Below are 15820 nucleotides of genomic sequence, written 5' to 3' on the forward strand. Positions count from 1 at the left end.
GAGAACAGATTCCTACCACTCCTCATTCGGCTGAAAACAGATTCCTACCACTCCACTCAAATATTTCAGAGATCGCCTGTAGATGCCTGGTTTTCACTGCCTCAATGCTTTTACTCATTCCGTGAGTGAGTTTCGTGTCCATACGTCCAAATTCTACCTTTGCTGGCTGTACTTACTGTGTTGTGCACCATCTTTGAAAAACGATTAGAGTTCCAAAGCAAATTCCTCTAGATGTGGGTTACTTTCTCTTAAGCATCATGTCTACACTTTGGATAAGATGAGGGAGTAGGTTACGCTGCACGTCTGATACATTGGATCCGGTATTGTGGAGAACTTTAGGCATCACTTCATATTATCATCTGGTAGATTGTCAGTCATTGCATAATTATTCATGAGAAGAGACCGAAATTCTACCTCACCTGGGATGTGACTCATCTGTTGACATACTAATTTAGAGGTGGAGTAGCAGAGAATCTGTGAGGCATGTGGGAGGAAGCAGTTGACAGCATCCTCCTCCAGGATGCTAAACTCCAGGGTACCATGGGTGGGGGGTGGCAGTCTCACAGCAGGGAAAAATGAATCACACATGGAAACATCAATGAGTTTGGCCATTTATTGATGCCACATAATGGCAGGCTATGGTTACAGTCTGTTTTTAAATACCGAAGTACCCAGTGAGGCACCCCTTGAGGCTGGGCCTGGCAAAGCAGCAGAGACGCAGGGAGGGCAGTGGGTCGGGCCGTGTGCATCATACAACCAATTTGGAGGACAATGATAGGTAGAATAGTGCTTCCCCAACCGTATTTTTTTATTAGTTATATAACTTAAAATAATAATACTACTAATAATAATATTTGAATTAGCAATACAAAAAACCAGGAGTAGCATCAAATACATTGGCTAAGTTGTAGCACCAGGCAGTTCATCGTTTGATCGCTCTTGAAAGTCAATCACCATGCACCGCCTACCAGGACTTCATCTTCAAGTCAGAGGGGTGAAGGACTGAGACCTGAAATCTCTGGGGTGGCAATGTGTAGCGTTCAGAGTTTGGAGGATTTTAGCTAATTGATTGGGAAACTGTGATCTGAAACAAGACAAGCCCCTCAACTTGTGTTTCCGCAACTTGATGTAAGTTATCAAAAACATTCACCAAATATCCAAGAGCATCGCATTGGGATGATCTACCACGTGGGGACTGGCTGTCCAAGGAGTGGCTAGAGGTGCGCTCTTGTTTAAGAAAACCCATTGGAAAGCAAGTCATTCCTACAAAGAAGCAAGTGTTTGTATCACAAAACGATTTCCTATTTTAGAAAAGTACTCACTGTTTAGTCTCTTGAAGTATTGTTTTCTCACGGTGTTGAATTATGTTTCGATGTTCAAGAATTTAATTAACCCACAACTTTGCAGGGAAGAGAGAACTCTACCCCTGTGAAAGGCAATGTAAACAAAACTGGGTTTGAGATCCTTGATTTGTTTGAGCACCAGGCCCTGTGGCAGCTTTCTCTGGTTCGTGACAAATGTGTATCCAGTGTCTCTTGCTGTGCTTCTCACTTGCTTGCTCAAGTTGGCAAGGAAGGAGGACATAGATGAAATAAGCCAAAAAACGCTGCTTCATGTCGGCTCCTGAGAGCATCAAAGAAATGGTGAAGACACCATCTATGTTCTTACCTTCAGAGTCTCCTGGTTCATCGGAGGCCCCTCTCTTATTACAAGCACAGCGACCTGTCAAAACCCACACAACTGTCTCGCAACACAGCCTCAATACAGGAAGTGCATGTCTATGAGGCATGACTAGGGGCCGATATTCTGCCTTTGAGAAACTGGAGAAAGGCCGAGAATGGAGCACCTGGCTAGGCCGTCCCTACATTTCTACCATCTTAGCCACATGGGTCATAAATAACATTTGGTGTATTGGGAAATCCGGCCTAGTTTGCTGAGGTCAGTAGGAAGCTGAGTCTGTTCCTGAGTTTTGTAAGACTGGTCACGACGCCGTGCATAACCCTGTGATAGTACAGTACAGGTTCAGTCAATCCAGTTTACGAAATCAATCCCTTTGAAAGTCTACACTATACTTCAGAGACAGTCTTTGCGAATTGCCTCATTGGAAAAAAATTAGGTTCCCCTTCACTTACAACGTAAGCATCTTGTCTCTCAAACCATTATTTCACCAGAGATTGTCATCAGCCAGCAATGTTTATATTTGAAGACAGAATATAAGACTGTAATTCTTATCTAGAAATAAATTCCCTGGCTTTAGGTAAACATTTCTACTTCCCTCTTGTTTCTGTTCAATCATAAATTTCATCCCAATCCCAGTGTTTTATGTTCCACAGAAATGTATCAGAATAATATACGTTGATGGCTTAGAAAAAAATAAAAGCACATAATATAAAAATCTTAAGCTTCTGGGATCCAAGCAGTAGAACTGGCATTGGCCAGCAACACCATTATACACTGAACAGAAGATGTCTATGGACTTGCCCACTTGTACATCTGTTTATTATGTTTACATTTGTTCTGCCACCATCTAGGTATTAGCACCATTTTTCAATAGCACCATTCTGCTGAATGGATAGATAATTCAAAGGAGATACGGGACACTGCCCTCCATGGTGAATATTAACTGTACCTGTGAATGAGTCTGAAAATACGCTGCCCATTACATGAAGGCCACATCCCTGCCTCCCAAGAGCTGATCTGGGGGCTTCTTCCCCTCGAGGCTCCACCCACCACCCTCTCTCTCTGGGTTCAGTTCATGTGAATTCCTCCCTTTAGATACCAGGAAATTTGCCTTGAATTTGAGACCACAGCTTACTTTGGCTCTTGATGGGTGGTGGCAAGATCCAGAAGAAGCCTTCTAACTTCCATGTCAGTTTTTTGGACTCCTCCTGACTGGCCTGTTCCCCTCAAGGAACAAGTGTAACTACTGGGTGGGCTAGGGAGTAGGTCATCTTTCCCTCACTTTTGAGAAATCTATACATATTTTTTCTTTTCTTCAGACTAGAAGTTTGTGTTCAGTTCTTGTGCTTAATACAATTTAGCGGGTTCTTTGAAATAGTCTAATCTGGAGCTCCAGTTCCCAACCTGGGCTTAGGTGGGAGCTTGCATCCATGGACCAGGCTATAGCAGTTGTATGGAAACCCCAGCAGTGAAAAGACGGTTCAGAAGCCTGAGCTGGTGAGTCAGGCAGGGGATATGCTGGAAAGGGAAAGCGAGACAGGAAGGGTCATTTGTTCTTCTGCAAGGGAATGGACATTTCCCAAGAAAGTGGGAAGAATAAAGGCCCACTTTCCCTTTCTCATATAGTTGATCCTTGAACAATGCGGGTTTGCCAAACCTCACACACTTGAAAATGTGCATGTAAGTTTTGATTACCCAAAAGGTAAGTTGCCCCTTGGTATCTGTGGGGTTTTGGTTCCCAGACCATCAACCGCCCCCCAGATACCAAAATCGTGGATGCTGAAGTCCCTCACATAAAATGGCATAGATTAACACATACAATCTGCCCTCCATATCCACGGACTGCCAAAGTGTGGCTGGAAAACAGTTCAGCTATTAATTGAAAAAAATGTACGCGTAAGTGGACCCATGCAGTTCAAACCCGTATTGTTCAAGTGTCAAGTGTATTAGCAAGAAATTGATTTCTGTGCCTTTGCTTTTGAAGAGGTTTCATAGAAATTATCTGCAGGTTAGAAATGTCTTCTGTATGACTCACTTAAATCCCTTAGGTCTACTAGATCCTACCGTTTCTGCTCATTTCCTCTTATTCTAGTATCTTTAGGTAGGCATGGGAGTCTGAACAGCCCAGACAGATATGGAGTCTACAGGGATTAGGGACAGACTAAAGGATGTAGCCACTACTTTCTCTTCCTCCCTAGTTGAATACTGGGTGAAGAAAGTGGTCCTTTGCCTGGATGAATTAAAGGAATGTTCCTAAAAGCTCTCCCATGACATTTTAAACAGCAGTTGCCCCCAGCAGAAAGAAAGAGAAAAAATAAAAGATGATTCTACCAAGGTCAATTAACAAGATTTTTTTTCCCCTGGATAAATGTGGCTCTGTTTCCTGATACGTTTGAGGTAGTCTGGGAAAAACCTGGTCTCTTTGTTTTTCTCTTTGAGGAGGAAAAAAAGACATCATTTCACAGACTTGCCTAATTTGGCAACTTTCCCAGGAGCTGAGCCCAGGAGATGCCTAATTCTCCTGGGTATCTCACTTGTCTATCAGGGAGCATCGAGTGTCACAGTCCCACACCTCCTGCAAAGGACATTTTGTCGCCAATGGAACAATGGATTTTGTTTTGTTATGACCCAAAGTTGGACCTGAAATGCACAGAGTAAAACCATGAAGTGGTCCGTGGGGCTAGAACAGGTCACTGTCAGCAGGCTGTGGCAGTCTATGGTGGCGGGTGGCTTCCTCCTGGACTTAGAATGCTTTGGGGGTTTTGAGCAACTGTGGCTTTCTTGGCCTTCGGGTATGGCTGATGTAGGTCTGGGAGCAGGAGAGGCAGCACTGAGCCCGCACAGTAGGCACAGAACATTTCTGAAAGGTTTTCAGTGTCTGGCAGAAATTGGCTGATAAGTTGTCCTTGATGCAAAGCACATCTACGGGAGGAGAAAAAATAAGAAAATTCCAAAGATTATCCTTTGTAAGTGAATGAGCACAACTTCTGTTAACGGAAGACTTTATATGTCTATGAAGAAAGGCTCCATAACAATTCATAGTAATAGTGGACATTCACTGAACATTTATGATGTATCAGGCACAGTGTAAAGTGTTGGTGTTAAACTGAGTTATCAATTACAATTCTTCACTCCCCTGTAATAGTATTAAACATTGCCACCTTTGCCACGGCCGCCTGGTGGGTGGGGAATACTTCCGTACTTCTTGACTTCGGTTCAGCCTTACGACTTGCTTTGGACAATGGGACATTAGTAGATATGATCCCTATGGGGTCTTGGAATGTGCAGACGGATGAGCCTGTCCTGGTGAGCTTCTGCTGTTACCATTAAAACAACCTGGCTTGTGCTGCCACTGAACCAAGGAGGATGAAAGACTTACAAAGTTGACCTAGACCCAACCTACAGATTGCAGCCAAGGCCGACCAGCTGAACCTTAGCTGACCTGTAGATGCTGAGCAAAAAAATATATGATTGTGGTTTTAGAGCCCTGAGTTGAGAGGTGTTTTGCTATGCAGTATTGTTATGCAACAGCTGAATGCAATGTTTTCCATGCATCGCTTCATTTAGTCTTCACAGCCATACTGTCCGGTAAATACAACTCTCCTTTCTGTTTTCAGATGAGGAAGGTGAGTCCTACAGAAGTTAGGAACTTGTACAATGTTTTCCAGCTGATAAGTGGCACAGCTAGATCTGGACACAGGCAGTATGACCCTAGATCTCTTGCTTTTATCAGTCCTACCATTCAGAGTGCAATGTAATTACCCAGTTAGCCAACCACCCAATGCTTCCTGAGCATCGCTCAGCACAGTGAACAATGTGTCACTGCCCTCCAGAAATGTACCATGTAGATGAAGGCCGCACACGTACACAAATCATCTCCATAGTAAGTATATAATTAGTTACCTGGGTTCTAATCCTTGTTCCACTCTAACTAGTTCTGGGCAATTAAGTTCCTTAATTTTGGGGGGGCCCTGCTCTCCTCAAACATGGAGCAGGGAATTAGACTAGATTCTTAGGAACCACCAACTCACAGGTTATGGGTGGGATTCACACTGCACTGGCCCACCAACTCCTGGTCTGGAAGGAATTCAATAAGGCCCACATAACAGATTTTTCTTCCAGAAAGGGAAATTGTTTATAACTCTGCTTGAGTGCCTCTCAGAGCTCCGGTTGTCTTTCTTTCTCCTTTACAGAAAAGATTTGAATAGTCATGAAGAGAAAGCTTTTTAACAGACTGTTGTCCTTTGTAAATAGAACCATCAATACAAGCAGAAATTGAAGTAATATCCTCTTTACTCAAAACCTGAGACAGTATTTTTGCCTCTTTGTGCTTTTTCACCTTCAGGTCGTGAAGGCAAAAAATGCTTTTTATCTCCTCCAAACACATCCTTCCATTGATGGTGCCTTGTTTTTTCTTTTTTTTGTGTGTGGAGAAATGTCTTCTGTTATCTGTCAAATTCCATTTTGTGAGCAAGTTACGTAACAGGTAACGTGATGCTCCTAGAACCCCAAACCTCCTTCCTCATTGCTCGTTCTTTTCTTCTTCAGGCCTCTTTTTACACATATTATAAAAGTCAATCTCTCTTAAAATCCCCAGGAAACCTTGGTGCATGCTCTGATGTTTCAGAAAGAGTACATGCTTCAGCCAAGTGTCCCTACTGTGGAAAGGAATCAGAGCTCTTTGTCACCCATGTCCTCACCAGAGCAGCAGGCATTCTTAGTGGGGCCTGGGCCGTGCGTCACGTGACTGCTGCTCTGTTCAGAACAAGGCAAGATTCCTTCCTAGGCTTCTGGCTTTGGAGCAGGACCCAGCATGGAAGGCTGGGTAACAGGGCTGCTCCAGTTTCTTAGCCAGCCTCTCCTGAAGCCTTTGCGGCTGGTGGTTAGAGAAGGTGCATCTGGGGTAGTTCTTTGCCCCCCATTCCGTCTGCCATGAGTATGTGAGTACATGGAGAGAGGAAGATAGAAGAAGTGTCAAAGATCAGCTTATGTCCCTTCTCTCCACAGAGCTGCTTTTGGCCTTGTTGGACCACACAGATCGCTTCCATCCCGATCTCCAAGGTGGTATTATTACTGGATCATTTGCTCCAATGTGGCACTAGGCTCTATCGTGAACTGTTCTGTAAATATGTGTAAGCCTTTTCTGCTAAGGGTTAACGTGTGCTCTCTCTCAAGGGTGTCTATCATTACAAAGGGGGCCTCCTAGAGACCCCCAAAGTCTCTAACCCTGCTAAGGGTTAAACTGTGTTCTCCAAAGTTTGTATCCCCTAAAGTTGAAGTCCTAATCGTTGGTGACTGCGAGTATGACCTTATTTGGAAATATTTCTTTTTTTTTTAAATTTATTTTTAGTTATAGTTGACATACACTGTTATATTAGTTTCAGTTGTTCAATTTATACACCTTACAAAGTGATCACCACAAGAGGTCTAGTAACCATCTGTCACCATATTTAGTTCTTACAATATTACTGACTCTGTTCCCTATGCTGTACATTATATCCCTGTGACTTATTTTATAACTGGCAGTTCATACTTCTTAATCTTCTTCCTCTTTTCTGCCCAATCCCCTTCCTTCTGGTAACCATCAGTTTGTTTTCTGTGTCTATGAGTTGGTTTCTGTTTCTTTTGTTTGATCATTTGCACTGTGTGTGTGTATACACACACACACGTATATATATCCTGTTTCCCTGAAAATAAGACCTAGCAGGACAATCAGTTCTAATGAGTCTTTTGGAGCAAAAATTAATATAAGACTGGTCTTATATTATAGTAAAATAAGACCGGGTCTTATATTAATTTTTGCTCCAAAAGATTCATTAGAGCTGATTGTCCGGCTAGGTCTTATTTTTGGGGAAACACGGTATATGCAAAATCATACAGTATTTGTCTTTCTCTGACTTACTTCACTTAATATAGTACTTTCTAGGTCCATCCATCTTGTCGTAAATTGCAAGATTTCATTTTTTATGGCTGAGTAATATTCCATAAATATATAAATATTCCATATATATATATACATACACACCACATCTTTATCCAATCTTCTATTGATGGACACTTAGGTTGCTTCCATTTCTTAGCTATTGTAAATAATGCTGCGATGAACATAGGGATGCGTATTTTTTTTTAAAAAAAATAGTGTTTTGGATTTCTTCGGATAAATACCCAGAAGTGGAATTGCTAGGTCATAGGTAGTTCTATTTTTAATTTTTTGAAGAACCTCCATACTATTTTCCACAGTGGCTGCACCAACTTGCAATCCCACCAACAGTACATGAGGGTTCCCTTTTCTCCACATCCTTGCCAATACTTGTTCGTTGATTTACTGATGAGAGCCATTCAGACAGGTGTGAAGTGATATCTCACTGTGGTTTTAATTTACATTTCTCTGATGATTAGTGACAATGAGCATATCTATTGGCCATCTGTATGTATCCTTTGGAAAAATGTCTATTCAGGTCCTCTGCTCATTTTTAAATCAGATTGTTTATTTATTTTTTTTTTTTGGTGTTAAGTTGTATGGGTTCTTTATATATTTTGGATATTAACCCCTTATTGGATGTATCATTGGCAAACATCTTCTCCCATTTGGTAGGTTGTCTTTTTGTTTTGTTGATTGTTTCCTTTGCTGTGCAGAAACTTTTTAGTTTGATGTAGTCCCATTTGTTTATCTTTTTTGTTTCCCTTGCCCAAGGAGATGTATTAGAAAAAATATTAATAAGAGCAACATCAGAGAGTTTACTGCCTATGTTTTCTTCTAGGAGTTCTATGGTTTGGGGTCTTACATTTAAAGTCTTTAATCCATGTTGAGTTTATTCTTGTATATGGTGTAAGAAAGTGGTCTATTTTCACTTTTTTGCATATATCTGTCCAGTTTTCCCAACACTATTTATTGAAGACACTGTCTTTACTCCATTGTAGATTCTTGCCTCCTTTGTCATAGATTAATTAATCATAGAGGTGTGGGTTTATTTCTGGGCTCTCTATTTTGTTCCATTGATCTATGTGTCTGTTTTTATGCCAGTATCATGCTGCTTTGATCACTATAGGCTTATAGTACAGTTTGATATCAGGTAGCGTGATATCCCCAACTTTGTTATTCTTTCTCAAGACTGATGTGGCTATTCAGAGTCTTCTGTGGTTCCATATAAATTTTAAGATTATTTGTTCTAGTTCTATGAAAAATGTCATTGGTATTTTGGTAAGGATTATATTGAATGTGTAGATTGCTTTGAGTATTATGGATATTTTAACAATATTAATTCTACCAATACCTGAGCATGGTATATCCTTCCATTTATTTGTGTTGTCTTCCATTTCTTTCATTAGTGTCTTATAGTTGTCAGATTACAGGTCTTTCACCTCCTTGGTTAAATTTATTTCTATATTAGGATATATTATTCTTTTTTATACAACTGTAAATAGATTCTTTTCGTAATTTGTTTCTCACAGTTTGTTATTTGAGTCTAGAAATGCAACAGATTCCTGAGTTCTAATTTTGTAGCCTACAACTTTACTTAATTCATTTATTAGTTCTAATAGTTTTTTGGTAGACTTTTAGGGTTTTCTATATACAGTATGTCGTCTCCAAATAGTGACCTTTTTACTTCTCCCGTTCCTATTTAGATACCTCTTATTTCCTTTTCTTCATTGCTGTGGCGAGGACTTCCAATACCATTTTGAACAAGAGTGATGAGAGTAGGCATCTTTATCTTGATCCTGATCTTAGAGAAAAAGCTTTCAGCTTTTCACCATTGAGTATGATGTTACTTGTAGGTTTGTCATATATGGTCTTTATTATGTTGAGGTATATTCCTTCTATACCCAGTTTGTTGAGAGTTATCATAAAAGGATGTTGAATTTTGTCAAATGCTATTTCTGTATCTATTGAGATGATCATATGACTTCTATCCTTCATTGCATTTATGTGGTATATCACACTGATTGATTTGTGGATACTGAACCATTCTTGCATCCCTGGAATGAATCCCACTTGATTATGGTGTCTGATATTTTAAATGTATTGCTGAATTTGGTTTGCTAATATTTTGTTGAGGTATTTTGCATCTATATTCATCAGGGATATTGGTTTATAATTTTTTTTAAGTTTACTGGGGTGACAGTTGTTAGTAAAGTTATGTAAGTTTCAGGTGTATAATTTTGTAAAAGGGATCAAATATATGGTGATGGAAGGAAAAATGACTCTGGCGTTGTAAATTTTTTTTGTGTGTGGTGTCTGTCTGGTTTTGGTATCAGATGGCCTCATAAAATGAGTTTGGGAGCCTTGCCTTCTCTTCAATTTTTTGGAATAATTTGAGAGAAATACGTATTAATTCTTTGAATGTTCGGTAGAATTCACCTGTGAAGCTGTCTGGTCATGAACTATCACTTGCTGGGAATTTTTTGATTACTAGAAATAAAATCGAATTGGTAATTAGTCTGTTTAGATTTTCTGTTTCTTCCTGATTCAGTCTTGGAAAATTATATAGTTCTAGGAATTTATCCATTTCTTCTATGTTGTCCAATTTGTTGGCCTATAATTTTTCATAATATTCTCTTACTATTCTTTGCATTTCTGTGGTGTTCTATGTTACTTCTCTCATTTCTGATTTTATTTGGCCCTTCTCTTTTTTCTTAATTAGTCTGGCTAGAGGTTTATCTATTTTGTTTATCTTTTCAAAGAACCAGCTCATAATTTCATCGATCTTTTCTTTTTTCTTTTTCTTTCTCCCTCTTTCCCTCCTTCTTTCCCTCCCTCCCTTCCTTCATTTTTTTGTCTCTATTTTATTTATTTCTGCACTGATCTTCATTATTTCTTTCCTTCTACTCATTTTGAGCTTTGTTCTTTTTCTAGTTTTTTTAGGTGTAAGTTTGGATGGTTTATTTTAGATTTTTCTTGCTTCTTGAGGTAAGTCTGTATTACTATGAACTTCCTTCTTAGAGCTGCTTTTCCTGTGTCCCAAGGATTTTTGAATCATTATATGTCTATATGCATTTGTCTCAAGATATTTTATTTCCCCCTTGATTTCTTCAGTAAACCATCAATTGCTTACTAGCATGTTGTTTAGCATCCATGTTTCCTCCCCCACTTTTCTTTTTGTAATTCATTTCTAATTTCGTACAGCTGTGATTGAAGAAGATGCTTGATGTGATTTCAATTTTCTTAAATTTACTGAGACTTGTTTTGTGGCCAAATATGTGGTCTGTCTTGGAAAATGTTCCAGGTGCACTTGAAAAGTATGTATTTTGCTGATTTGAGGTGGAATGTTCTGTAAATATCTACTAAGTACATCTGATTTAATGTGTCATTTAAGGCCATTGTGTGCTTGTTGATTTTGTCTGGATGATCTATCCATTGATATAAGTGTTATTATGGTTGTTAAAGTCCCGTTATTGTAATACTGCAATCTCTCTCTTTACATTTGTTAATATATGCTTTATACATTTAGGTCCTATGTTGGGTGCATAGATATTTATGAGAGTTATATCCACTTGTTGGATTGATACCTTTATCATGTGAAATGCTCTTCTTTTTCTCTGGTTACAGCTTTTGTTTTTAAGTCTATTTTGTCTGATATAAGTATTGCTACTCCTGACTTTCTTTTTCATTTCTATTTGCATGAATTATCTTTCCACCACTTCACTTTCAGTCTGTGTGTGTCTTTTAATCTGAAGTGAGTTTCTTGTAGACAGCACATGCATGTATCTTGTTTTCCTTTACCCATTCAGCCACCCTATGTCCCCTGATTGAAGCATTTAGTGCATTTACATTAAAAATAATTATGGATAAATATGCACTTAATGGCATTTTATTGTTTCCTTGTTGTTTTGTAGTTCTCTGTTACTTTCTTCTCTCTTGCTCTCTTTTCTTGTACATTGATGACTTTCTTCAGTGATGTGTTTGAGTGCCTTTTATTTATTTTTTGTACGTGTATTATAGGTTTTTGGTTTGTGGTTACCATAAGATTAATATATATCAAAATATGTTTATAGCAGTCTCTTTAAATTGATGGTCACTTAATTTCAAATGTATTCTAAAAGCACTACTTTTTTTAGTCATTCCCCACATTTTTTTGGCATTACATTTTACATCTTGGGTGTGTACGTGTATCCCCTTAATTTATTACTGTAGTTACACATGCTCTTACTACTTTTTCCTTTTAACCTTCACATTAGCTTTATAATTGGTTAATCCACTACACTCACTAAATGCTTGCCTTTATGAGTAAGATTTCTTCTTTTCTATATTTACTTATTTTCAGTTTTGGCATTTTCTTTTCCACTTAAAGAAGTCCCTTTAACTTCTTTTTTTAAAATTTTGGCTTAGTGGTGATGAACTCCTTTAGCTTTTGCTTCTTTGGGAAGCTCTTTTTTCTCCTTCAGTTCTGAGTGACAACCTTTCTGGGTAGATTATTCTTGGTTGTTGGTTTTACATTTCATCATTTTGGATATATCCTACCATACTGTTCTGGCCTGCAAAATGTCTGCTGAAAAATCAGCTCAGTCTTATGGGGGAATCCTTTGTACAAAACTTGCTGCTTTTAAGATTCTCTTTAACTTTTGCATTTTAATTGTAATGTGTCTTCATGTGGGCCTCTTTGGTTTCATCTTGTTTGGGATTCTCTGCACTTCCTGGACATGAATGTCTGTTTCCTTTACCAGGTCAGGGAAGTTTTCAGCCATTATTTTATTAAATTGGCAATTCTGTTCCTTTCTCTCCCTCTTCTCCTTCTGGGGCCCTTATGATTCAAATGTTGGACACTTGATGTTGTCCCAGGGGTCCCTTAAACTATCCTAAAATTTTTTTGAATTTTTTCTTTTTGCTGTTCTGATTGGGTGATTTTCACTACCTTGTCTTTCAGCTTGCCGACTCATTCTTCTGCTTCAACTAATCTACTGTTGACTCCCTCTAGTGTATTTTTCATTTTAGTTACTGTATTCAGTTCTGATTGGTTCTTTTTTTATATTTTCTATCTCTTTGTTAAAGTTCTCATTGAGTTCATCTATTCTTCTTCCAAGTGCATTGAGCATTCTCATAACCAGTGTTCTGAACTCTTTATGTGGTAGATTGCTTGTGTCCATTTATTTCTTTTTCTAGGTTTTTGTCCTGTTCTTTTGCTTGGAACATAGTTCTACATTTCCTCATTTGGGCTGTATGTCTGTGCTTGTTTTTATGAATAGGTGAAACAACAACCTCTCCTGGTCTTAAAGAAATGGCCTTGTGTAGGAGCTCTGTAAACGTTGTAGACTGCATGTGCTGGGTGTCTTTGGCAAGCCAGCTGGAGCTGGAGTGGGCATGGGCCATAGGGAGACCTGGGGCACACTGCACTGGGGCTGCCCTGGCAGGCTGGAGCTGGAGTGGACATGGGATTTGGGGAGACCTGGGGCAAGCTTCACCAGGGCCAACTTAGGGGGCTGGCTGGGGCTCTAGTTGGATTGGGGTCAGGCTGTGGGAAGTCTTGGGGGCAAGTCGTGCTGGGGCTGCCTTGACAGGATGGTTGGAACTGTAGCTGAAGTGAAAATAGTTTGTGGGAAGTCCTGGGGACAAGGTGAACTGGGGCAGGAGCTGAACCTAGAGTGGGTACAAATGTTGAGAGTCTTGGGGGCAAGCCACGCTGGAGCTGCCTTGGGAGGCCAGCTGGAAGCAGTAACAGCTGGGAGCAGGCTGCAAGGAGAGCTGGGAGTAAGATGTGCTGGGACCCAGAGCTGTAGTTGGAGTGGGTGTGGGCCATGGGGAATCCTGGGGCCAAGCTGCAGAGCTGGTGTGGATCTGGGGCCTGTTGCATACTCTGATGGCTTTGACCAGCTGGCTAGAGTACTTGGATTCTGCTCCTGCCCATTTGATCAAGTTGGAGGGGAAGGACAACAAATGTTGTTCCCGCAGTTCCCCTCTCATTTGGCCAATGCGCCAGTGTTTGTAAATGGATTTCCTTCCCATACAGTCTAGGTTTCCTTTATACCACTGTTTTGTCCCTAAGCCTAAGGCGGGGTGGGGGGTGGGGGGGGGCTAGTCTGAGCACAGGCCCTTCAGTGATCTCTCCCTCGTACAGGTCAGTGCATTGGGGATGGGGATCCCATGGTACCATGTATCTGTCTCTCTCCTACCCATTTCTATGTGGTCTCTCTCATGTGTTGTGCAGAAACTACTCAGTCAGCTTTCAATTCTTCTTTGGGAAAATTGCTCTATCTGTAGGTGTAACTTCGATGTGTTAGTGGGAGGAGGTGAGTTCAGAGTCTTCCTATGCCACCATCTTGGATCTAAAGCCTGGAAATATTTCTTTGTAGATGTGTCATGATGTAAATTAAAATATGGTCATATTGGAGAAGGCTGGGCCCTTAATCCAAAATGAATGTGTCCTTATACAAAGAGACAGACACACACACACAGAGGAGAAAGCTATGTGAAGACAGACACACAGAGGAAAGAAGGCTGTATGACAATGGAGGCAGATTAGAGTTATGCAGCTACAATCTAAGGAAAGCTGAGGATTGATGGCAACCACCAGAAGCTAAGAGAAAGAACATGGTTCTGACAAGACCTTGATTTTGGACTTCTAGCTTTCAGAACTGTGAGGGAATCAATGTCTCTTATTTTAAGTCACGTAACTTATGGTAGTTTGTTATGGTAGCCCTAGGAAATTACTGCATCCCCCCCCCCCCCATTACAATAAGAACAGATACAATTTATTAAGTACCTACCACATGCTGGGCAATGTGCTTGACATATACGCTCTCATTGGATCATAGAAATTTACTTCTGGATATAAATATTCTTCTTTAACACTTGTCTGAGATATATATCTTGTGATCAATAATATCTGCTGTATAAATGAATGAACTGAATCCTATTCATCTGGAAGAATATTCTTCAATAGATAGTTTGCTGACTCAAATGTTCATTTGTATCAACTTTGGATCTAAATACTTTCCTTATTCTTTTTCTTGCCTTCTTTACCCCTCACTCTTCAAATTAGAAAACAAAACAAAAACAAACCCCCAAGAATAGTGTGGATAAGGGTTTTGCTTTGATTTTTTTACTCATTATGAATGTAATGCCTAGAATATAGTTGATACTCAGGTAATATTTCTGGATGAATTAAAATTTTTTTTTTCTTAGTCCAGGTACATGAAAAGGGTTTTTATAGTCCCTAATATGGAAATGGTAGTTTTGATTTAGATTTTAAGTCTTTAACAATTTAGATGGCACCCAAAGGAAGTATAACAGCTTTGAAGAAGGCAAATTTATACACAATAAATTTGAATTTATACACAATCTTACAAGATGAACATGGAGGGTATGTTTATTGTGATGGCTGGATGGCTGACAAGAATCTGGGCACTGAATGACTCATTTTCAAAGCATTCTAGAGGGCATAGTAGACGAGGAGGTGTGTGGTTGGTACTTTAAATCAAGAAATTTCTCACAGCTGTTCTTTCATGTTGCTTCTCTATGAGTAAGCATGGCTCTGCCTTCGAGAGAAGCTAATTAAACTTCGTGCCCCGATTATTGTTGGTGAGTGGAATTCATTATTATTTACATCAATTGCCAGTCAACTGTTAGTCACCACCTCTTCAGTGTGAGAATTCAAGATAAAAAATACCAAGGATGCATTTAACCCAGTTTTGATTATTGAAGATTGCATTATCCAGCAATAAGACAGTTAAAGACAATCTACGTATAATTTTTAAAAAACCAATAGTACTAGGCATGTTCAACCAAGACTGTGTTGATACTTCAGTTGTGTAAAAATCAACACAACATAGAAGGATTCTCTAGCTTCAACATTTTATATTATTTTATTTTAAATTTATTGGGATGACCTTGGTTAATAACAACATTATATATGGCTCAGGGGTATCTTTATAATATGACATCTGCATACTCGCTAGTGTGCCCAATACCTGCAGTCTAGCCTCCTTTCATTACCATATATTTAAGCCCCTCTACCCTCTTCATTCTTCCCCACTGCCTTTCACCTCTGATAACTACCATTTTGTTCTCTGATCTACGAGCTTTTTTTGTTTTGTTTCTTTGTTGCTTTTCGTTTTAAATCCTACAAGAGTGAAATCATACAGTTCTTGTCCTTTTCCATCTGACATATTTCATTCAGCATAATACTCCATCCATGTTGTGTCAAAT

At 39.5% G+C, this 15820-nt stretch overlaps 1 protein-coding gene across 1 annotated transcript in view; it reads right to left on the minus strand.

Annotated features, from left to right (window-relative positions):
- Positions 1-599: 599 nt before the first annotated feature.
- Positions 600-15820, minus strand: part of ADAMTS12 (ADAM metallopeptidase with thrombospondin type 1 motif 12) — a 274548-nt gene continuing 259327 nt past the window's right edge. Inside the window, exon 24 of the mRNA XM_019737332.3 lies at positions 600-4602. Within this exon, the coding sequence (XP_019592891.3) occupies positions 4424-4602 (179 nt within the window). The 3' untranslated portion in view covers positions 600-4423. The remainder of the gene's footprint in view (positions 4603-15820) is intronic.

The sequence above is a fragment of the Rhinolophus sinicus genome, chromosome 3 (assembly GCF_057876585.1).
Source record: "Rhinolophus sinicus isolate RSI-liver-muscle chromosome 3, RSI-T2T, whole genome shotgun sequence".
NCBI lineage: Eukaryota > Metazoa > Chordata > Mammalia > Chiroptera > Rhinolophidae > Rhinolophus > Rhinolophus sinicus.